This window comes from Cuculus canorus, chromosome 1 (genome assembly GCF_017976375.1).
Source record: "Cuculus canorus isolate bCucCan1 chromosome 1, bCucCan1.pri, whole genome shotgun sequence".
NCBI classification, from domain to species: domain Eukaryota; kingdom Metazoa; phylum Chordata; class Aves; order Cuculiformes; family Cuculidae; genus Cuculus; species Cuculus canorus.
In genome coordinates, this window is record NC_071401.1 from 171,700,607 (window position 1) to 171,725,291 (window position 24,685).

Genomic DNA, 24,685 nt, shown 5'->3' on the forward strand with positions numbered 1-24,685 from the left:
TGCCCCTCCAGTTTATACCCATTCCCCCTCGTCCTATCACTACAAGCCTTTGTGAACAGTCCCTCTCCAGCTTTTCTGGAGCCCCTTCAGGGACTGGAAGGCGCTATGAAGTCTCCTCGGAGCCTTCTCCAGGCTGAACAACCCCAACTCTCTCAGCCTGTCCTCGTATGGGAGGTGCTCCAGCCCTCCGATCATCCTGATGTGCCTCCTTTGGACCCGTTCCAACAGCTCCATATTCTTCTTATGCTGAGGATTCTAGAACTGGACACAGTACTCCAGGTGGGGTCTCACAGGAGAGGACAGAGTGGCAGGACCCCCTCCCTCGCCCCGCCGCTTTCTCCTGTTGTTGGGCTTCTGGCCGCAAGTGGGAGCCGGAGCCGCCCCCCCCCCTCCTTCCCCCCCCCCGCCATTCCTCCCCCCTCTCCCTAAGGAACAGCAAGGAAATTGTACGTTGAAAGGGGAGGAAAACAGGGCGAGAAGCCGCCGGGCTGTCCTCCGGGGGCCGGGCTCCTCCCGGCTCCATGCTCATATTTGGCGTTGGGCGCCCAGGAATTTCCCGTGATGCTCGCGGGGCGCCGGGCCGGTCGCTGCGGGGCCGCAGGTAGCGGGGGCTGCGCGGGGCGCGGGGCGGGGGGCGCGGGGAGACCCTCCTGCCACGGGCGGAACGGGGTTCGGCCGCCTTTCCCCCAGGGAGCCCCGTGGGTTTGATCCGCGTTGTGCTACCGACAAAGAGAGAAATAAAGAGTAACGCGTAATTTGTTTCTTCCCGTTCCCTTTCCAAGCGGCTGCAGCTGCGCTTGGTGCACCTTAACGCCCCGGGAATAGAAATGCGACTCGGTTAAGCGCCCTGTAATATCTGACACATTTAGTGTCGGTGCTGGCTTTTCTGCTTGAGCTGAAATTCCAGCCGCCGTTCCCTCTGCGTAAAGACAGAGGGATCGTAAACGGGGATATCCTAGAGTTAAAAACGCCGACCCTAGCTGTGGGTACTGGGAGAAAAGCTTATTCAAAATACTGAAAAGGACAAAGTCTTTGGAGCAAAGGCAATAATATCTTTATTTTACAATTCAGACGCTGAATGGGATGCCCTTCTAAAAAAGGCATCCCATCTTACAAAAGCAGCGGGTATATAGACTAGTTTTAGACCAAGAACCGTGTAAATCCTCAAAGAATGTTCATTCTTTTTTACTTTATGCAACCATGTCTGGAGACTCCCTCCAATTTATCTCCCGACCTAAACCAGCTATATCTTACAAGACAGATTGATATGATGAGATAATTAAATATAAAAACCAGCTGCATCAAAACTTATCAAGTAATTCTCACAGTATCCACAGATAAGGCTGGATGCCTACTGTTACCTAGCGCTAAACGTCAGCTCTGATCAGAGTTCTGACCTTAAACGCGGCTGTTGGGGAAGTCCAGAGTCATACATTATATACATCCTACTTTTAGTTCTCGCTCTTTTAATCTTCTTAATATTAAAGTGATTCTGGAACTGGGTGCTCTTGACAGATGTCAGAAGGAGATATCTGCAATAGGCAGGTAATTTGCCTTCCTGATCCAGCTTGTTTATGGCAAGCGGTCAGTAAATGGAAGAGCCAGCTCTGCTCGCACCGTGGCACGGTGCCATTTATCCGAGCCCGGCGTTTAATGCTTAGAATTTGTCCTGATTATGTTCTTGCCCTTGCTGAATTGACACAAGTGCTTGTCGTCTTATTTGCTGATGATTCCCAACTTTTTATTGCACTGCTGCATGCCTTTGCAGTTTGTCATGATTCCTTTTCTGCCAAATTTGGTTGGTAACAGTGCCCTTTAAGTCTGATTCTGGAAGGAGTTTCCATGTGGCTTGTCATCTTAATCAGACGTTTGCTCATAGTTTCTAAAAGAATCGCCTGTCTTGCTGTAGACACGGCTTATTTTAGAACAGTATTTCTTCATTGTCTTTGAAAATTTATGTAGGAAATGAAATATGGTGAATAGCTTAACCAGAGTTACTAAATAATCCTAGAATTCTGAGGTGAAACAAGATTTTTTTAAATAAAAAAGAAATATGAAGTTCCGCATTGATTTCCCAAAACCTTTGAAGTTGGTGGAGTTAAGCCATACGTAGTTCAGTCTAGAATGCGGTTGTTTGGTCCTTTCCCTGCCTGATGTTTATTGTATCTCTTTAATACAAATTTGGAAAGATCTTTTAATAGGAAAAAAGAGTTCTATTTCCCCCCCAAAAGCACGATCTTTAAAAATAGTGCCTTTGTATATGGGGTAATGTTTCTATATTCAGTAGCAAAGCCATATAAAGCAGTTGATCCTAGACAAAAATAAAATCTTTTGACTGAATGACCTTGCTTATTTTTTCAAGTGGTGGTGGTTACGCGCTCTCACAGGGCTTTGGTTAATACAGATTTTTATATTTGTACATACCATAGGAATTCCTTACAGCTGTTTGATAAGGGAAGCTTGTGCGTGAGAAGGTTATTTGGTCCTTTGCCCGGATGTTTATTAAGGTATGGAAGGATCTTGTCTGCCTACTCGTGTTTTGCCAGCTTTGTAAGATGATAGTTGTTTCTGTGTCATTGGAGGTCCAGCTTATTTATTGCATTAGAAACGCTGGACAATGTAGTTTCTCTTTTAGGCAGGTTGTTAAAGGTTCCTTTGTTATTTGTTTTAAAAGATAAGGGAATAGGAGGGAGAAGGGAGAGAGAAGAGATCGCTCTGTTAAGGATTTAATCTTCTCAGCCAGAAGGTTAAGAAGTCTGCTTGTCTGCATCTGACTGGCATTGCTGTAAGCCAAACGATGCAGTAAAGCTGTCAATTTTTGAGATACCTCTGATGAGCTGCATAATTAAAGTGAGTGTGCCCTCATTACAGGGCAATATTTCAGCTACACGTGACGCTGTATTAGTCATAGGTAGGGAATATGACCCTCTTTTCTCCTTTCTGTTCTTTTCTGTTTTCATTAAAAGCTGTGGTTTCGGCAGCACCCAGACTGTGAACTTAAGCTGTGGAGGCTTTAGCTGATGGGAAAGTGGGATAAACTGTCAGCCTAAATATAGCTTGGTCTAGCCCTTACTTGTTTAAGGGTTCCTTTAGCCAAACAACCCCAGAAAAATGGGCCTTCAAATTCCTGGTGTGTTTATGACTGCGTGTTTGGGAGTTACTGTAGAATGAAGTATGGATTTTAGCTTTCCCTGAGTAACTGTGGAGTTGATGTGCTTGTTTTGGAGCAGACGCCAAGGCTAGATGGAAATAGGGTGTTTCTTGCTTTGGAATAACTGTGTCCATAAATGGAGTTATTTAAAGGCTGCTTTCTCTGCACAACACAGAGGTTGTTAAAGTAACAATAACAACAACAACAACAACAACTTCTGCCAGCTTTGGGACATTCTTTTTGCAGAGTAAGTAGTGGCTAAAGGTTAACTTACCCTTCCCTCACTCTTGTAGGATTGTTATTATTATCTTCTCAGATACTTCATTTGTCTCAGAAGGATCTCAGTTTCTCAGTAAACTATTAATATGTACTAGCTTAAAAAAAAAGGCACAGAACTAAAGATTTAAGTCCTCCTCCGTGGAAATTTGTGAATGTGTAACCCACTAGCAGTGTTTAAAAGTAATTTCCAACCAACCACTTAAGAAAAAAAAACTGAAACATGTATTGCATCATAACTCCTACCAGAAGGTGAAGAATGTAATTCTGGGTTTTAAGGGGGATTTTTATGTCCTTAATCTCTGAAGACTGTGATCCTTATGTTTTGCCTGAAAATAGGGGACAAGAATTCTTTGGGAACATAATTTATTATGAGATAATTGGAAATAATAATTTATCTACTTAGCTCCAGCCTTCTGGTTCTCATTTAGCAACCTCAATTTCAGTAGCATTATCTGAAAACCACACAGTCCAGCAACTGGTACTGGGAATAAAGAGGCTTTTCCCAGTAAGGCCTTTAAGACCTGAGGAATTGAAACAATACTAGCCCAAACCAGGCAAGAACAATACTTGAACTTACAAGTTGGTAATGAAGTTTTGCTGTCTTCATGGACTTAAATTATAGTTTTGTATTGTTTAGTAATATGATTAACAGCATAAGTACTTCATTATTTAGCGTGAGCAGCACAAATGATCTTTCCAGTAAGCTTTGCATTTAGACATGATTCAGCTTTTGGGTGTTGCACAAAATCGAAGGATGGGACCTCTGCAGAGCTCTCCAGCTTGCTTTTTCCTCTCAGTAGCATTTGAACATCAAGATTAATGGTTTGTTTGAAATATGGGGAGCAACTTAGCAAAACGTACATAGTGTGCTAACACATTGTTTTGTTGGAAAGTGTTACCACGTCCAAGAAATCCGAAGAGTAATGTCGTGTGTGGCATTTGGAAGTATTTCCCCAGAGGTCTCTTTAATGCTATGTTCTTCCAAACAGGGACAATGCCTTTGCGTTTCACCTGATGGAAAACAAATCCTTGCTGCCAGGGAATAACAGTAGCGCTGATGGAAAGTAGCTGCCAAATGCCACCGCTTTCCCTCCAACCACACAATGAAAATGGGGGGGGGGGGAATAAAAAATATATAAACACAAAAAGCCCTAGCAGCTTCCTGGGGAAGTGATCTGTGCCAGTCGTCACCAGAAGAAAACAGCCCCAAAAGTGTTTTGTCTGGCTGAGGGATTGCCGTGTTCTTGTTCCTCTCTGTTCCCCAGTGTGTGGTTCTTGGGGAAATCAGGTGAGGCTGTGTCTCTGGCTGCGTGCACGGAGAGTGTAGGTGACTTGAACCACTTTGAGGACTTGTGTGGTGGGTTTGCTGGGATGAGAGCCACGTGGATGGGGAAAGGGCCAACTCACTGCAGCTGGCTCTTCGTGAGGACAACTCTACATGGGAATGCCTGAGCACTGTGAGGTTTTTGTTCTTTTTTGGGGGGGAGGGGGATAATGGTGTTTTTTAAATTGAGGGACTTAAGGGCACAGCATCCCACCATCCCCGCATCCTCCTCAGCCCCAAGCAAACGGGAATGCAGGGAATCAGCAGTTCCCACTACTGTGTTGAGTTGTCCTCATGGAGAGTTGACCATGTAGAGGTGTCCCACAGAAAGTTGGCTGCGGAGAATTGTCCTAGATGGCATGGTTGTCACTTTTCAGTTCACGTGGCAGATGTTTGACAGTGCAGTGAGTCTGGCCTTGGATTTCCTGCAGCCGGTTCAAGAACAGGTATTGGCTTGATGTTAAGTTACTATACTGGCTCAGTCGGCTAAGAAAAAGCCTGTACAAGCAGGCTTTGCCACCTGGGTGAGATTGTCACTATCCTGCTGCTGGGAGGAAGGTTGATGTTAAACGTAAAACCAAGGCAGATCCCTCCTTAGGTGTCCTGATGGCAAATGACAAGCAGTCACGGCTTACACCCAGTTCAAGTGGAATTTGTACTAGGAAGTGATCAGCAATGTACTCATTCAGTCTTAATAATGCTGAAATCAAGGCTTGCAGATAGTATTGGTTTGGCTTCTGCTCCTTCACACCAACAGCACTGTCGGTATCTGTAGCGTGAGTCTGTGTGAGAGAAGGCCGCAACAGGTGCACAGGTTGATGGCTTGGGGACAGGCAGAAAAGTTGCGGTGGATCAGCCAACTGTATGAACTTAATGCAAATGCAGAAACTCCACAAATGAAGCCCCATCCCTGGAAGTGTTCAAGGCCAGGTTGGATGGGGCCTTGGGCAGCCTGATCTAGTGGGACATGTCCCTGCCCATGGCAGGGGGCTTGGAACTAGATGATCTTTAAGGTCCCTTCCAACCGTAACTATTCTATGATCCTGTGATTTGGGGTTTCAGTAATTTTATGATCTCTGTTTTCTAACAGCTGCAGGGAAATGAGCACTGTTTGTCAGTAGTTACTGTCTTGCTGCGAGAACTGTACTTTTAGACTGTATACTCAGTTTTTCTTATATTTTTCAGGATTAAAATCAGTGTTTTATTAAGTCTTTTGTATAGACAGTGGAAAGATACTCTGTGGTGACAGCACACCTTTTAATATCTCTTTTCATAAGAGAAACCAAATTGTCTGTGTACATATTTGTTCTGCATGCTCTTGCTTTTACTTCAAGTACACCTAAGGGATGAGATCTGCACTGACTTGGTAGCAGATTAATGGCCCACTTGGAAAGGGACCCACAGGACACTGATGGTTTCTAGTCTTCTACTTATCTTGGCATCCCTCGTCCAAAAACTCAAGGCGGCTTTCCGATTTGCCTTGGAACTTGAGTGAGGTGCTGAACTGTACCAAACTGCTGAAGCAGTTGTTGATCCATGCTGGGAAGGATTACACCAGATACCTTGCAAGATTCTGCCTGTGAAGTCCTTTAAAATCTGAAATACAATAGCTGTCTGGGGGGCAATAAGCCTTTGTTGTTGCTCTGTTGCAAATTACAGAGTAAGACAGTTTTATCTAAAATACAACTGTCAGGTCATAACTATGACAGTCATATGTGTGTACATCTCCAGGAGCTAGAGGAGTAGAACAAAGCTCCTATGGTCCAAGAGGAAGTGGTTAGAGAGTTGCTTGGCTAATCAGGCAGTCAAGAGTTTATGGGGCCAGATGGGATCCACCCGAGAGTATTGAGGGAGCTGGCGGATGTGCTCACCAAACCCCTTTCCATCATCTTCCAGCAGTCCTGGCTGACTGGGGATGTTCCACTGGACTGGAGCCTGGCAAACGTTACATCCATTTACAAGAAAGGTCAGAGGGAGGACCCAGGAAACTACAGGCCTCTCAGTCTGACCTCAGTGCCAGGGAAAGTCATGGAACAGGTGATCTGGGGTAATATCATACAGCATATGCAAGACAAATGGGTGATCAGGCCCAGTCAACACGGGTTCATGAAAGGCAGGTCTTGTCAAACTAACCTGATCGCCTTCTATGACAAAGTGACCTGCCTACTGGATGGGGGAAAGGCTGTGGATGTAGTCTTCTTGGACTTCAGTAAAGCCTTTGACACAGTTTCTCACAGCATTCTGCTTAGGAAACTGTCAGCCTCTGGCCTGGACAGGCACACACTCTCCTGGGTGGAAAACTGGTTGGATGGCTGGGCCCAGAGAGTGGTGATAAATGGAGTTAACTCCAGCTGGAGGCCAGTTAGAAGTGGGGTTCCCCAGGGCTCGGTACTGGGTCCAGCCCTGTTCAATGTGTTTATCAATGACCTGGATGAAGGCATTGAGTGCACCTTCAGCAAGTTTGTGGATGACACTAAGCTGGGTGGAAGCGTGGATCTGATGGAGGGTAGGGAGGCTCTGCAAAGGGATCTAAACAGGCTGGACTGCTGGGCCGAGGCCAATGGCATGAGGTTTAACAAGGCCAAATGCCGGGTCCTGCACTTGGGGCACAACAACCCTATGCAGCGCTACAGACTGGGGGAAGAGTGGCTGGAAAGCTGCCCGGAGGAGAAGGACCTGGGGGTGTTGATTGACAGCCAACTGGACATGAGCCAGTAGTGTGTCCAGGTGGCCAAGAAGGCCAATGGCATCTTGGTTTGTATCAGAAACGGCATGGCCAGCAGGTCCAGGGAGGTTATTCTCCCTCTGTACTCGGCACTGGTGAGACCGCACCTTGAGTACTGTGTTCAGTTCTGGGCCTCTCACCACAAGAAGGATGTTGAGGCTCTGGAGCGTGTCCAGAGAAGAGCAACAAAGCTGGTGAAGGGGCTGGAGAACAAGTCTTACGAGGAGCGGCTGAGGGAAATGGGATTGTCTAGCCTGGAGAAGAGGAGGCTGAGGGGAGACCTTATTGCTCTCTTACAACTACCTGGAAGGAGATGGTAGAGAGGAAGGTGCTGGCCTCTTCTCGGAAGTGACAGGGGACAGGACAAGGGGGAATGGCCTCAAGCTCTGCCAGGGGAGGTTCAGACGATATCAGAAAATTTTTTTTCATAGAAAGGGTCACTGGGCACTGGCAGAGGCTGCCCAGGGAGGTGGTTGAGTCACCATCGCTGGAGGTATTTAAAATACAGGTAGATGAGGTGCTCAGTGACATAGTTTAGTGGTTGATAGGAATGGTTGGATTCAATGATCCAAGAAGTCTTTTCCAAGCTGGTGATTCTATGATTCTGTGATTCTATGATTCTGTGATTCTATACAGACAGTGTAATAGTGGAGTGGTGTAATGTTATCTAGGACAACATGCAGGTTTTCAGAGTATTATCCCATCCCCACAGTCATTCTTGTAGACTAAACAAACCAAGTTCTTAAACTTTTTTTGTGGGCATTTGGTTTTCTGAACCACTCCTTTTTTTGTTTCTCCTCTGGACTCTCTCCAGTTGCCTCTGTCCTACGCCCCAAACCAGCAGGGTGTTGCAGCTGATACCGCACTGCTACTGAGGAGTGCAGATTTCCTCCCCGGCCCCTGCTACTGTGTATTATGCTTCTCTTTTTCATAAACTCCATGTTGGCATATGCCTTTTTTTTTTCTTTCCAATTGTATCACACTGTTGGCTCAATTTATTGTCACTGTATCCTTGGCATCCTTTTCTGCAGTGCTGCTCGTGGTCTGGTATTCTTCCTTTTTGGTTTTATGCATTTGAAGATTGCTTTTAAAGTTCAAATATTGTTCTTTGTACTTGGCTATACTGAATTTCATCTTACTGATTTTTGACCATTTCTCCAATTTATTAAGACCATCTTGAGCTCTGCTCAGCTTTTTGAAGTGCTTTGCACTCCATGCACGTTAGTGTCTTTGCAGTTTTAGTAAGACAATTATTTGCTGGGTTTCGATCCAAGTGAGTAGGAGAAACGCTGAAAGTGTTATTTTTCAAGCAGCTCTGCACCCATGTTATAGTGCCTTGATCCAGAAGGAAGATGCTTTTCCAGTTTGCTCTGTCAAAAAGTTCTGTTTGAGATCCATTGGATTTACTGCTTTCCTTCTGCCTGTAGAACAGAAAGAAGGAAAGTACTTTGGTTGACAGGGTTAGATTTTGGCAAGTCCATCTTAGAATCATAGAATAGTTTGGGTTGGAAGGGACCTTAAAGATCATACAGTTCCAACCCCCTGCCATGGGCAGGGACATGTCCCACCAGATCAGGCTGCCCAAGGCCCCATCCAACCTGGCCTTGAACAACTCCAGGGATGGGGCATCCACAACTTTCCTGGGCAACCTGTGCCAGTGCCTCACCACCCTCATTGTGAAGAAATTCCTCTTCCTGGTGGCTTATTGCTTTCTTATCTTCCAGTTGCCTACTTGGGGATTGTTTAGGAGTTTGTTTCCAAAGCTTTGTCGGTGTTGGAGGTAGGCTTATAGCCATGTCGTTCACCAATCACTCTTTTCTTTGGACATTGTTGGCATACTCCTGAGGTTTTGGAGAGGCAAAAGCCCTTCAAACATCCTCAAAGGTGCTTGCTCTTTTCTGAGCAATTGCTCCAGCTTGTGTCCCAAAGAACGAGGATGAATCTCCTAACCTGTCAGAGGAGGAAGAGTGACCTGAGGCAGAGGTTGCAGGCACACAGGATAGCTCTATCACCCGGCAATGTGGTGATTCAACATTAGTGCCTAATTTCTGATAGTCAATCTCATATTTATCCAGCTAGAGCACCTGAAGTGAGTTCCTAAGAGTGAGAAGGAAGGCTTGGTTGATAAAGTTCTCTCTCTCTCTCTCAAAAAAAAAAAGCAGCTTCAGCAGCTTGATTGACAAAATAATTTGTGGCAGATCAAAGTGACCGTTGTGATCCGCTGACCATTTGTGAGGAGGAATGTCTATGCAGCAGAGATAGAACTGTCTGAAATTAGTCACTGCAGCTACTTCAGATGATTCCCTCTGTTGTTTCTTAAAAGAAACAGCCTCAAATACACTGCCGGGGAGGGTCACCTGGGCAATCAGTTTATTGCCAAACCCCTGATCAGTTCTGTGTGTTGCTTTCTTTTTACTTGGTTACAAATAGTGAAATTTACAGATGGGTTTAACTGATCATGGTTTATGGTTTACTTATTTTCTTATTTGTCTTGTCCAGCAACTACATAGACTTTCTAAACATCCAGGTAAGGTCTATCTGTGAATATGTATTTAAGTAGACATGCATATAAATGTAAGAGAATGAAGATCTTTCTATATGTATCTACCAACGCTATAGGAAGTACCATCCTGAGCAAACATATCGGAATTCTAAGCAGCAGTTATTGTTTCAGAAAACCAGAAGGTGGACTTAGAGCTGGTATGTTCTTTGTCGTTTTATTTCGATGAGGGGTGCTGAAGGCTTGCACACTCAGCGCTGAGATGCACAGAAGTGACCACCTGGGGAGAGGAATGGTCCTGCGTTGAGGCCTGAGAATGCTGTAGGGGCATGGCTGAGTCGCTGGGGAATTTCTACTTGTGTCAGTGAGAATGGTGAGAAATGTCAGGACCAAGGCAGTTAAGAGGAACTCCTGATGTTTTAAGGGCAGGATTTCCTTTTTTGGAGCATGAGCTGAAGTAGGACAGAAACAAACTGCATTTGGGGCAAGGCTTAATGAAGTTCCTGAAAGCAGGCTGGAGCAGGAGGCTGCCGCCTGCGGGTGCTGTGCTGCTGCCTCTGCTGAAGGAAGTGGAACAGATGTCACTTTTAAGAACAGATTATGCAAAGAAAACATCCAAATTTATCTTAGAATATTGATCCAGATGGGAAGCTGAAGAGAACAAACTTTGCAGCTGTCATTTCCCCCCATGACCCTCTGGACGGCAGGAGCTGAACTGAGTGGTGTGCCCATCCCGTGAGCTGGCTCCTTCTTCACCCGCCCAGCTGCGTGGGCACAGGCAGGCCTGGCATGGGTGTGCGTTTGGAGGGGGGGGCCATGCAGGATGGAGGGCTGCTGCTGGCCCTGGTGTTGATACATTATGTGAAATATTTCAAAGGGGAATATTTTGATTTAAGTTAAAGTACAGTTAAGTTTCATCTAAGCAGTTGTGGTGCTTGAAAATTAGACAGAATGTCTGTCTGGTAGCATGTTTTCTTTCTTTGATAGCATGTTTTCCTCAAAATGGTGTTTTTCAGACACTGTCCTTTCTTTGAAAATGATAACCTATTGTGTGAGGAATGATTTGTGCTAAACAGAAGTCTCTTCTTCTGCAATCACCTTTGTTTGGAATCCTTACTAATCTGAAAGGCAAGGACAAGCAGAGAGCTGGAGCCAGCTCCAAATTAGCAAGAGTTTTGACTGTTGCAAAGTTTCATAACATTAAAATTAGACCTTGGAAAGTACTAGAATATGCATAAGATTTCTGGGAAAATTTATACATAGGCATGTAAGTGGGAAATATATTCTGTAACTAGCCTTTGTCTCATTGCACATGATTGATGGAGATCACTCCCTCGCGTTGCCCAGGCCTGATAAAGGATGCTGGCTTTCCAAAACTCCAAAACGAGTCTTAGATAGTTTTATACACTGACATTTTTTGTATCAGTGTCAGTGGGCAGGCGGCATCACCTCTGACCACTTGTGGCTCTCAGACTGGGGTGTGGGAATTGACCCTGGAGATAACTCCTGTATCAGTCCCATTGTATGCTCACTCTCACAGAGCGGGAGAAAGTATTTATGTTTTTTTCCTAAAGTGAAGTACTTGCTGTGCAGACAGGTTTTACGTGATTTCTGTTGGCTACAAGTCCAGCTGGTGGGTACAGGATAAGTGCTTTTGTCTTTTGCGTGCATATTGGGTGAGCAGTGTGAAGTGAAAAAGCTGTAACAGTTAGTATTTTCAGTCAATTAGAAGAAGAGGAAGAGACAGCTTCACATCCTGGACATTTGAGAGAGAATCAAAGAAGAGTGAAATAATCAAATCAGATTTAAAAATATATATTTAACTAGAATTTATTATACTTCTTGTGTTCATAAACAGAAGAATAGCCTTATGATGCCTTGAGGTGCAGATGCTTGGGCTGCACATACAGTGTAAATACATTCAGATAATTTAAAAAAAATAAAATGCTATGTTGTGCATTTTTAAACTGTCCTGGAATGAATATAAGAATTCAGCCCACATGGATTCCAAGTAACATTTTTCACTGGAAAAAAACTTTGTCTTTTGACATTTTGTCTTGTATGAAGGAAAAAGGAGCCCTGAACAAATATTTTTATCCCTGTATTTACCTAAGTACAGGTAGATGTACATATAATCCTAGTTATTAAATAGTGGCAGAATATTTCCTGTAAGGTTATGTATTTTTGGTTAATCAACATATTTAATGATAGCCTAACCAAATGAAGATTTGTTTTAAGAAAATAGCATTACAGAAATTGAAACTAAAGTATTTGTTAAATTAATCCACCTTGGGCAGTGGTTTAAAATCAAATAATTTTTATACTTGAATCAAACTTGTTGCTGTTAGGACAGAAGCAGTCTTCTTTGCTCTCTCACTTTTCAGTCACTGATGTTCCATATTCAGTCACCCAATTGTACTATAAGTTCAAAGAAGATTTAAAGTATCAAGATAAATACTCTTTCCTTATTTGCTGTAGTGTCTTCTCACTGCTATTCATAGAAATAAAAGTACATCTCTGATTGGGAAGACTTAGGAGTGTCTGTTTTACTTGATGGAATTTTATTTTGGTATGGATTATATGTTTATTTGTTTTTTTTCCCAAATGCTAAAGGTTCTTTGGTTTTAGGATCGTTAATGTTACTATTACAGTGTTTGAGCCATTTTTTTATGGTTTTTTTTGGGCAGCATCAGAATTTCTTCATGCTATAACTTTTTAAAACTATTTTTAGATAAAAGACTGAGGTTTTCTTGTATATTCAAAAGGCTTCTCTGTGTACCATCACGACACAATCTGTGATCAAAGGTACATTTTTAATGAGTGCTTTTATTCTGTTGACATAGGCATAGACTTCTCTGCGCTGTGGGTGTTGTTTGAAGGATGTTGCTTGAAGGGTAATTCATAGGACTGCAATATCTATTTTTATGCAAGGGAGGTGGCTCCTCTCTGTGGTGGTAAACGGTATTGGTTTCTAAAGAGAGCCACGTAGAAAATTTCCATGTAAGGGAGACCGCTGGGGAGAGACTGGCAGCTGCGATGTCCTTAACTTGAAATACTTTTCTAGTAGCTGTGATTTGAAAAAAAGGAGAAAAAACCAATCTGAATTGGTCTGAAATGCAGTTGTGCAAGCTAACAGAGAGATCAGAACTAAATTTTATAAACCCCATGCTTTACTTATAAACTTTTTTGCAAAATCATAGAATCATAGAATCATAGAATAGTTAGGGCTGGAAGGGACCTTAAAGATCATCTAGTTCCAACTCCCAAAATATTAGACAATACTCAGGTGTGGTTCATGGTCTGATTAAAATTATATTTTCTCACGTAGTAAATTATAAAAATATAGGGAGATAATTCAGCTTTCAAATGGTTTGTGCTGAAGAATTGAATGATGCATGAAATGACAGAAGTTGATGTCTGGGTAGGATGGGGATCTATGTGTGCCTTTTGCACTAGAAGTTTATTTGTCTAGTAGGGTGTGTAGTATTTATTGACACATTATGTACATATACATGTAGATAGATATTAGCACCAACCACTTTTTAGATTGAAAGAATTTTAAGTACCTTGAAAGTCTGGTGGCCATACCGATTATTTGTTCGTAATCTCCTGCATACACAGTAAATAACCCCATGGCACCTGATCCTGCACTGAGGATGCTTTAGTTTGCTGCTGTGACAGGGACCGTTGTTTGGGGTTTGTAATTCCCCAATACACATTTTACTCTGGGAGATCATTAAATCAGAGGCCAAAACCACATCTGAAATCACAACTGCTTTTAGCTCTGATGTGTTCAGGGACCTTGTCTACTTCAGTGGACTAGTAAATGTCATTTCTGCATTCCCTTACAGTGCCTCAGAAAACAAGGTCATCAAATAAACTCATTTGTGATGTTTCAGAACTCAGCTTCTCTGTGCAGCAGAAGCGGCATCTTCCTTCACATCTCCTGTGCCGCAGCCCATCTGTGCTGTGCGGGACAGGCACACATGCTCAGCAAATTGCTGAAAGGCTCGTTTTTACTTGTCTCATTTTAGGAAGGAGTGAGAGGATGCTCTTTTCAAATGAATGGGGCTTTTTTTGATGTTTTAAGTTTGTTAAGTCATACCAGTTTTCAGCTGGAGGCTTTCTCTTTACTTCATTTTTATGAGATATCCTACCTTGGAGAAACGGCTCGTATCACATATCTGTTGTGTATTGTTACCCAGGCAAATAACCTTTGTAAGCCAGGGAAGAAATGCTGAGTTACGGAGTACTGTGTAACACAATTTAAGAGGACTTCTTTAATTCCAAATGATGTATTTGTTTATTCTTCAAAATTAGCCTTTGTATTCTTTGAGAAGTAAAAACTCGTGCAAAGTTGTTTCAGAAAGCAGAATAGAAATTCTTACTGAAGGGCTTCTGTTCACTGCTAAAAAAAGAAAGTTGTATTTCACCTTCTGGTAAATGTTGCACGGGATTTGCCCTGAATTAAAAATGGAGAGAATAGAAAGCTTATTAGCTCTGTTATGTTGGTAAGCTTGACAAGGCAAATGTTGGTGGAGAGGGAGAACATACCTACTCAAATCAACCTGATAGTAAAACCGGATATCATGTCTTCACTGTTATGGTACCTCTTGAATAGCTGTATCTGCTGCAGTAACAAAGAATTTTTTAAACGTTGTTTTTTTTCTTTTTTTTTTTTTTTTCAGTACTGAAAACTAATTCTTTATTGGTGAGCAATGCAAAAAGCTTTTGGGCTTGCCAGTAGGAATTGTTAAATTAAAAGGTTATTTCCAGAAGACTTGTGTCTCAACATCTGAGCACCAGAAGCAATTAAATCTTTACCACTGCACTGTAGAAGACTGCCTGGAATGGAAAAGATTAGATATTTTTCAAGATGTTAAAAGGATTGTGATTCTCAGAAAAGACCCATTTAAGAATAGTTTATGACAGTTGTAGTTACAAACTCACTGCCGTAAAAGGAGTGTGCTCTATGTTGGCAGGCTACCAAGCCAGGGAAAATGAAAGTGCAGCTCAGCTCTATTTTGGTGCTTTAGATCTGGGAGGAGCAAGAATGGATGGGGGAAATTCCCAATTGTTCTATATTTACAGTCCTTTGGGAAGCATCACCAGTCGTAACTGTTGAGAAGCAATCTGCGAATGACAGATGTGTGCACTGGTGAAGCTCAGAGATGTGCTGGTTTCTGCCCTTAGCAGGGCTTGGGGACTTCTTACGTGTCTAGTCTCTTCCTCTTTCCACTTTTCCCATCTCATCCATTGCCCACAAGGCTTGCAGTGTCTTGTCTCTACACAAATGAAAACTGCCATTTCACACCCCTCCCTAAAGACCAAGCCAGAATCCCCTGAGCAAGGACCCTCTTAAGTCTTGTGTTACTTAAAGGAGAATGAATTCATTAATTCTAATTAATTCCCTCCTCTCCTTGTACTCAGTGTAGCACGGATGTCTTCTTCATCCCCACTGTATGAGGCCGAGTCCTCTGGTTGTTTAGAGGGAACCAGTACCACTGCTCTGCTGTATGCAAATCTTAAGTGGTAAAATAAGGAGAATTCAGCTTCACGGTTCTCTCCTCTGTGGAGGCAGCTGTAGAACAGGGAGGCGATAATGCGCTTTTCCTCTTCTGGCTTTTGGAAGGGTACAACCTTCAAACCCCGCTTTGTTTTACTTATCCTCTCATGCCTCAGGTCTTTTTAATTTGGCCCCTGGACACACCTCTGGGCTTTAGTTACAGAGCACACTAGCTTCTTTGTTGCCAAACTGGTTTTTCACTAGCTGGAGGGGGGAGCAATGCAGTGGCCAATTCAGCAAACAAAAAGGTGTATCCCTGCAAGGGATTATGAATTTAAACCTTTGGCAGATGATGCAAGAGAGAATGTTAGTTCAATTCGGTAATTAAATGAAAATTAAATATAGCTCTTTGTTCTCTGCTCCGATGTAGTGTTTTTCTTTCACAAGTATACATAATTTTTCTATCCTGGATAACCATCTTAATAGAAATACAAACTCACAGACACATGGAGCTCTACCACCTCACTTAGCATATTTTTTCTTAACAATTGAAATCAGTGAAATTATCCTGAATTGTTTGCAAAGGTTTCAGAATCTGGTTTATTTTCTAAGATTGTAATGGTTAATTTATTGGAAAGATAATAATTTCAGCCTGCCCAGGAATCCAAAATCTGTTGTGGGAATCTCATTTCTTTTAGGTGCAGGAGCAAAGTCTGGGTGATAAAAGTTCAGACTAAAGGCTGCACTCCTAAAACCATTTCTGATTAACCACAGTGGGAAACTTATACACAGTCTAAGGATGGAATATGGAGGATGGGTAGTCCCTAAGGCTTTACTTATCACAGAGAGGCACCTGGGTGAGCAGGTGAGAATACACAGAATCATAGAATCACCGGGTTGGAAAGGACCCACTGGATCATCGAGTCCAACCATTCCTAACACTCCCTTAAACCATGTCCCTAAGCACTTCATCCACCTGTTCCTTAAACACCTCCAGGGAAGGCGACTCGACCACGTCCCTGGGCAGCCTGTTCCAGTGCCCGATGATCCTTTCCGTGAAAAAATTTTTCTGATATCCAGCCAGAACCTCCCCTGGCGGAGCTTCAGGCCATTCCCCCTTGTCCTGTCCTCTGTCACTTGGGAGAAGAGGCCAGCTCTCTCCTCTCCACAACCTCCTTTCAGGTAGTTGTAGAGAGTAATAAGGTCTCCCTTCAGCCTCCTCTTCTCCAAGCTAAACAACCCCAGCTCTCTCAGCTGCTCCTTGTAAGACTTGTTCTCCAGCCCCCTCACCCACTTCGTTACTCTTCTCTGGACACACTCCAGAGCCTCAACATCCTTCTTGTGGTGAGGGGCCCAGAACTGAACACAGTACTCAAGGTGCAGTGTCACCAGTGCCGAGTACAGAGGGAGAATAACCTCCCTGGACCTGCTGGCCACGCCGCTATAGGGAGAGCTTTGCTGCTGTGCTATCTGTTCCTTCCTCATCTTCTTTTCCTGCTTCCTTCTTTGTCTGATCTCAACCTTCATAGTCTTCTTCTTCCTCCCCTACTCCAGCTGTTAAAATGAGCATAGAAGGTACTGCTACTGAAGGTTCCCAGCTAGAATGTGAAAACATTCCATTGGTAACATGAGTAGACTGGCCCATACTACCTCATTTCACAGGAGAAAGATGGCTGGCCAGTGGGCACCATGAGGAAGCTGTGGGACTGAGGAGGGCCTCCTGCACCCCTTGAGCTTGTACAGCTGCAGTGTGTGCCTTCCTGAGTGTGCCTGGGCGGATGTGTGCCCACCTCCAGCTCTGCTTGCTCTGCACATGCAGGGACAACCACTATCGTTCGCATTATGAAATGTGGAATATACTCCTCAGCTAAACACTTTTCTGTTTCCTCTGCAAATGATCATTCCCGTATGTAAGGACCATTGAGACATCTGTAGCTGGATCTGGCAGTATCCTAAAGCATAAGTTAGCCAAACTGATATTTTAAAACTCCTATGGGTTATACTGTGTGTTCTGTATTGTAGAAAGGGGATGAGAAAGTCCCTCTCCCAGAAGGCATTTAAAAGACATGTAGCTGTGGCACTTAGGGACGTGGTTTAGTGGTAGACTTGGCAGTGTTAGGTTTATGGTTGGACTTGATGACCTTAAAGGTCTTTGCTCACCTAAACAGTTCTGTGATTCTGCTATGGAAAGGGCTTAAGAACAAAATCCAGTATAAAGCAATAAGTAAAATTCAAGAAAGCAAAAAGGTTTTGAACTTCACTGTTCAGGCTCCTTTCTAACAGTAGTACTAACTTAGGGTTTAAAGCTGGACGTTCTGATTTTCCACTCAGATATTATGAGGTAAGGCAGTAACTACCTCTTTTATCAGGGCACGATGTAAACCTCCTAAAGGTAGACTGGATTGCCATTCAGTCTGCACATTCCACGGCAAACTGGTATAGAGAACATGCTTTAATTGAGAGTGTTAAAAGTGAAGTGGGAATTCAGCTCTAATACTCCTGATTTCTGTGGCTGTAGCTGAGAAGCAAGTATTGTATGACAGGGGAAAATGTATATGCAGACAAGCATGCAAGTTAAATGCTTCAGCACTTTTGCAGGCCTGTAAGGCTAACATAATTATTTTCTTTTAGAATGTTTTATGACTCTTCAGGAAGCCTTTGAGAAGCTTATATTTGTCATTATGTTTATGATGTTTTGCTGCATGTTGTTAGCTGTTAATGATTAAAGTATTTTACTCAGACAGTGAGCTTTTGCAAGGTATTTTCATAGCAAATCACGAACTTGTGAAGACACCTGGTTTGCATTATCAATGGATATGCAAGCACATGAAAATCCAGAGCCTAAAATCTCTCTTTAAATGGGAGTTTCCAAAGGTTTTGTCAATTACCTTTACAATATTCTGCCAGATGCTTCAAATACAGTGCAATGCATTGAAACATGCAGTTGTCTAAAAATATAAAGCACAAATGCTTAATATTCACAAGGATGTGTGCGGATTTTGAGGGCTGAAGGCTGTGTCCTCGTTGTTCTAGCAGGCTGTTGGGAGGCCAGGACAGAAGGGATGGTTAGCCCAGGTGGTGAGGTGTGTGTGTGTGAGAAGAATACTTGGTGCACTGCAAAGGTTGCGAGTTTCAGTATCAGAGATCTTCTGGGATCAGAAGTGGGAACTGGAATCCAACTGGAATCCCTCCCTTCTCCTTTCTCTGATAAATAACTGACAGTCCTCATCCCCTTGCTAGAAAGTTTTCCTGTGCTCCAGACTTCTGCCACAGCTGGCAGCTCAGTCGTGGTTATTGGATCAGACCCCATTAAATTTCTCCTTATAAGCTGTTAAACATTGCCTTCCTCCACTCTCCACCTTAGCACTCACCATGACAAAACTAAGACATTTACTGCAAACAGTAAAGTCCCTAAAAAACATCAAGTGCAGTGCAGGGAACAGGAAAGACCAAAAGCTTGGGCATTAGCAGAGAATGTGTTAAGGGAAAATGACTAAGGAGTAAATAACTGTTTAGACACAGAAATCCATGATACACTGAAACGCTTGCTCCTGTGGTTCTCTCTAGGTTGCACTTCTTGTTCCTGCCATGCCCAGTGGTTGCTGTGTTCTGTCTGCTGAGTCTGACTGGCAGCAGCTTTAGGTGAGCAAAAGCCAAATAAAGAACAATCAATTGCTAAGGCTGGAATAAATGTATATATTAAATATCCCACTAAGCTTTACCAGTAAAACATTTGGTTATAGTTTGATTTATCTCAAAATAAGTAAATAAATAAAACTTTGCAAAACAACTCTTTGAACTTATTGCTGTACTGGAGAAGCTTAATAAAACAAATACTGATTAAAATTAAACTGTTAATGAAACACTTGAGTATAGCAGACTCATAGGCCTTTACTGTCTTCTAACTTCCGGTTGTTTGGATTTCTCCAGTGTGGCAATATTTTTGCTCTTTGCTTTTTTCCAGTGACATAGAAAGTCCTGACAAAGAGCCTGGCTTTCTGACTAGTGTGTACCTATCTCTAATTGTTTCCTGCCCTCCAAATGGGGCCAGAGACTTGGGCATGGGGGAGGGAAATTGGAAAAAAAAAGTAGAAGCCTCATACTAAAGTCTCGTTGTTGGGGCAAGAGAAAAAAAATACTAGTCCCTTATAAAAGTGTGTTATTTTTTAATTTACTTGTAAGGAGATAGAACTTCACATTTTTATTGTAAGAGCTGGGATTCTCATGTAATGTGAGGAATTCTGGACCTGAGTTGTCAGGAAAAACATTAAACATGGGAAAACTTAAACCAGTAGTGCTATCAGCTCCTGAGACTCTTGATGTTTCCCTTAAGGCTGTTAAGAGCAAGATGTGATAATATCAGAATTTAATCTCTCCAGTTGTCCCTTCCCCAAAGAAATTTCTCTAGTTGCAGACAGAGGTTGAGAAAACATAACCTGAGAATGTACAAAGTTCTTAATTTCCGAAAGACAAGTTTGACAGATGCCCTGTATTACTTTTTAACAAATCATGTTTTTTCAGGAGTCTAACTTGTGATTTCTGAACGTTTGCAACTGATAATACAGAAGCTCTTGAACGCTGGCAGTACTTCAACATATGTCAATAATGGGATATCAGTATCCTAAAAGGAAGGCTTTCCTGGAGTTACAATATGTATCATCCTAGCAAAAGGCTCCTGAAGCCCACCTAATGACATAGTTACCATTGATTTTTATGATCTATATTTATAAGATTTACAAGCTATCTCTGAGTGCGGTGTGCGTATTACGCGAGCCGGGTGGACGAAAGCTCTGCACTTGTGCTAGGTTAAAGGGTGGAGTGCAGTGAAGGGGCTCCAAGAGGTCTGGCTACACCAGGGGACATCAGTGGAGAGCCAGCACTGGGTCTTGGGTGTCTGGGGTGTCCTGGGTGTTGCAGGCAGTGCAGCAAGTAGCATGTGTTCAAAAAACCCAACAACCACCCCCCAAAAATACATAAATCACAACAACAAAAAGCAGCATCCAAAGCCAGCATTCCCTTCTGTGGACTGTGAGTTTTGCCGTGCTGTCATCGAGGCATGCACGGGGTGAAAGGCTGGTGTGACGGGAGCATAACCCTGCAGTAGTTGCTGTAGTGAGTTGGGTACCATTGTTCTCTGTCAGCCTGAGCTCTGTACCTGTAGAGTCAGGGTGTGGAGCACCTCCAAATCAGATGTTTTCATTATTATGACATGGACTTTGCTCTTCACTCGTTCTTTGCAAGCAGTTCTTACCATGATCTGTAAGCCCCCCATGGTAGGGGTCTAGTTTCATAGAATCATAGAATGCTTTGGGTTGGAAGGGACCCTAAAGATCATCCATGCCCATCAGCCATGGGCAGGGACACCTTCCAGTAGACCAGGCTGCTCAAAGCCTCATCCAGCCTGGTCTTGAATGCTTTCAGGGATGGGGGAGTCCATGACTTCTCAGGGCAACCTGTTCCACTGCCTCATCACTCTTACAGTAAAAGATTTCTTTCTAATGTCTAATCTAAATCTCCCCTCTTTCAGTTTAAAACTGTTCTTCCTTGTCTTATCCCTGTACTCCTGATACAAAGCCCCTCCCCAGCTGTCCTGTAGGCTCCCTGTAAGTACTGGAAGGACATTTGCCTACATGTAATCCCAGCGCCAGGAGGTCCCTTCCTACTTGAAACTACTGTAATGTAGAGAGTAAATAAAAATAGTGATCAAAGCATCAGCAATAACAGAATAAAATGTTAACTGCAATCAAGTGCCTTCATGAACACTCAGATGTAGTTCATTGGGCTTTCAGGACTTGTATAGCCTCTGAGTTTCACCTTGAATACTGTGTTCAGTTTTGGGCCCCTCATTACAAGAAAGACATTGAGGTCCCGGAGTGTGTCTGGAGAAGAGCAATGAAGCTGGTGAAGGGTCTAGAGAACAAGTCTTACGAGAGGTGTCTTGAGAGAACTGGGGTTGTTTAGCCTGGAGAAAAGGAGGCTGAGGGGAGACCTTATCGCTCTCTACAACAGCCTGAAAGGAGGTTGTAGCGAGGTGGGTGTTGGTCTCTTTGCCCAAATAACAGGCGATAGGATGAGAGGGAATGGCCTCGCGCTGTGCCAGGGGAGGTTCAGATTGGACATGAGGAAGAATTTCTTCACTGCAAGGGTTCTCGGGCACTGGCACAGCTGCCCCGGGAGGTGTCAAGTCCCCATCCGTGGGGGGGTTTAAAAGCCGGGTGGATGAAGCGCTTGGGGCTGTGGTTTAGTTGTGGGCAGGTGCTGTTGGGCTTTATGATTTCAAAGGTCTTTTCCAACCGAGCGATTCTACGAGTCTTTACGAATACTTGAGACAAAACACCCACATTGTGGTGAACGCTGAACTACCAGGAGTTCTCCAGAGCCCAGCTCTCTCTTATAATCCTGGAGGACTGCAGACAGCGTCTGGGCATGCCGGCCCCCGCCGCCGCGGCTCCGAAACACCCGCTCCGAGCAGCCAGGCCGGTCGGGGCTTCGGTGGAGCCGGGACGAGGCCCGGCTCTAATGGCGGCCGCCAAGGGCCGAGACCGCCAGGGGGCGCCGCCCCGCGCGGGGGCGCTGCGGCTGGCAGGGGTCGCGCGCTGCCCGGCGGCGGGGCTGCGAGCGGTGGGCGGGGCTAATCGGAACAGGCGGGGCTGCGAGCGATGGGCGGGACTACAAAGATGGGCGCGGCTGACACGAATGGGCGGGGTTGGTGGCGGTGGGCGGGGCTACAGGCCGTGGGGGCTGAATGGCGGGGATGGCGGAGCCAGAGCTCGGGCGTGTTAGTGCAGCTGGTTTCGGTCAGGTGGAACGGCCTGGCCATAGTGGCAGCTGGGTGCCTGGTCCTGCGGGGGAGATGCCCGGGACAAACCCCTGCTCTGGGTGACTGCTGGTCCCTGCATCCCGCAGCCCCTGACACTCAAAGCAGGCACCTGGGAGTGGACCGGGAGTCCTCGTGAGTGACCTGGGTCCTCATCCTGTGTCCAGCAGAGTCCACGGGAGCTTCACTATTGATTTCGGTGGGGGCTGCCTCTGCTGTGCTCCTCGATGCCTCCAGTCCCTGAAGGGGCTACAAGAAAGCTGGAGAGGGACCGTTCACAAAGGCTTGTGGTGATAGGACAAGGAACGATGGGTGTAAACTGGAGAGAGTTGGATTTAGACTAGACATAAGAAGGGCTCTCTTCAGTATGAGAGCGGTGAGGCACTGGCACAGGTTGCCCAGGGAAGCTGTGGCTGCCTCATCCCTGGATAAAATTAGGCACTAATGTTGAATCACCACATTGCCGGGTGATAGAGCTATCCTGTGTGCCTGCAACCTCTGCCTCAGGTCACTCTTCCTCCTCTGACAGGTTAGGAGATTCATCCTCGTTCTTTGGGACACAAGCTGGAGCAATTGCTCAGAAAAGAGCAAGCACCTTTGAGGATGTTTGAAGGGCTTTTGCCTCTCCAAAACCTCAGAAGTATGCCAACAATGTCCAAAGAAAAGAGTGATTGGTGAACGGCATGGCTATAAGCCTACCTCCAACACCGACAAAGCTTTGGAAACAAACTCCTAAACAATCCCCAAGTAGGCAACTGGAAGATAAGAAAGCAATAAGCCACCAGGAAGAGGAATTTCTTCACGATGAGGGTGGTGAGGCACTGGCACAGGTTGACCAGGGAAGCTGTGGCTGCCTCATCCCTGGAGGTGTTCGAAGCCAGGTTGGATGGGGCCTTGGGCAGCCTGGTTTAGTGGGATGTCCCTGCCCATGGCAGGGGTGTTGGAACTGGATGATCTTTAAGGTCCCTTCCAACCCAAACCATTCTATGATTCTGTGATTCTACAATCTCCTGAAGGGAGCTGCAGCCATGGGTGGCTGCGCTATAAAGTGTGTCCTCTTACCCACTGTGGCTAAATGAAACCATTACTATTCACAGAATGCTTTGGGCTGGAAGGGACTTTTAAGCTCATCCAGTTCCAAACCCTTTGCCATGGGCAGGGACACGTCCCATTAGTTTAGGCTGCTGGAGGCCCCATTCAGCCTGGCTTTGAACACCTCAAGGGATGGGGTAGCCACAACTTCCCTGGGCAACCTGTGCCAGTGCCTCACCACTCTCATCACGAAGAATCTACATTCATGCATTAAATTCTTCTACAATAAAATCTTGTGACTGCCATCTTCCTGTTTGCTATATTTAAACAGGCCGGAAGAGCGTTTAAGTGCGGCTCATGGACAGTTTACAATGTGAATTGTTTCCTGCCTTTAAAAGAAGAAGTTGTGGTTTTAAGATAACTGGCAAGTTTATTAGAATGAAATGTCAGGTTCCTCAAACAAGTCATCAAAAGAGCAATTTCTAGCAATGACTGGTTTCCAGCATTCACCGTTTGGAAATGTTGCAGAGTGTGATTTTGTTTTGAATAAAATAAATAGAAAAGTCTGCACGTTTGATGTGCCGTGCGTTATTGGGTGTTCAAAGCAGGATTCCTGCTGTCTGATTGAGGTTCTGAGATTTATCCTTTAGTACCTCTGGACTTGTGACCATGTAGGTTGCTGCCCCACATTGCTCCAAGATAGGTGTCTAAAGGAACTGTTGTGAATGCTCCTGTAAAAATGCCCCATCCCTGTCCCTTGGCAGCAAAGCAAGTTGCTTCACTAAGTACTGTGGAATAGATACCAAATATTAAACGGTGATGATGTCAGAAATGGGCTAAACATACTAAAAAAAAGTGCCTTTGGAATTGTACTCCCATGTGGTGGTCTCATAAAAATTGTAAGCATTGTTTTTTTCTGTGAATGTATCTTAACATTTTTGATGTTTTAATTTGTTCTCATATTTTTTATTTTCTTTCTTTTTTTTTTTTTTCTTCCCTACTCAGCTCTTGCCCCTGTTCTTTGCCTCTGGTTTTGTTGGTGAGGATATCACAGTGATGTCTGCATTCAACCTGCTGCATTTGGTGACAAAGAGCCAGCCAGTGGCCCTGCGAGCCTGTGGGCTTCCCTCAGGTTGAATGGGTGCTGCTTGTTGTGTCATGCATAATTAAAGCCCTATTAGGAATGGGTGTCTCTGCTGCAGGAAACGATGTGCTATGGGTTGCTCTGGTTTCTTTCAGTTTTCCTTTGAACCTGAGGTTTGTTTGCCTTTTGTTTTTGTTAAGTAAAAGCCACTGGATTGAGTGAGAGTTTTCATCTACAAGATTTTAGGTATTGCTTGGAAATGCTGTC

At 44.3% G+C, this 24,685-nt stretch overlaps 1 protein-coding gene across 5 annotated transcripts in view; it reads left to right on the plus strand.

Moving 5' to 3' along the window:
* The first annotated feature begins 443 nt into the window (after positions 1 to 443).
* The window catches only part of MSRB3 (methionine sulfoxide reductase B3), a 90,363-nt gene continuing 66,121 nt past the window's right edge, over positions 444 to 24,685 (plus strand). Inside the window, exons 1-4 of one of the 5 annotated variants that reach the window (XM_054084012.1) lie at positions 578 to 601; positions 2,430 to 2,507; positions 19,053 to 19,127; positions 24,340 to 24,466. In XM_054084012.1, the coding sequence (XP_053939987.1) occupies positions 24,391 to 24,466 (76 nt within the window). In that variant the 5' untranslated portion in view covers positions 578 to 601; positions 2,430 to 2,507; positions 19,053 to 19,127; positions 24,340 to 24,390. Of the gene's footprint in view, positions 602 to 2,429; positions 2,508 to 19,052; positions 19,128 to 24,339; positions 24,467 to 24,685 lie in introns of all 5 variants that reach the window. The other 4 variants (XM_054083990.1, XM_054083973.1, XM_054084001.1 and 1 more) reach the window with 4 other exon arrangements.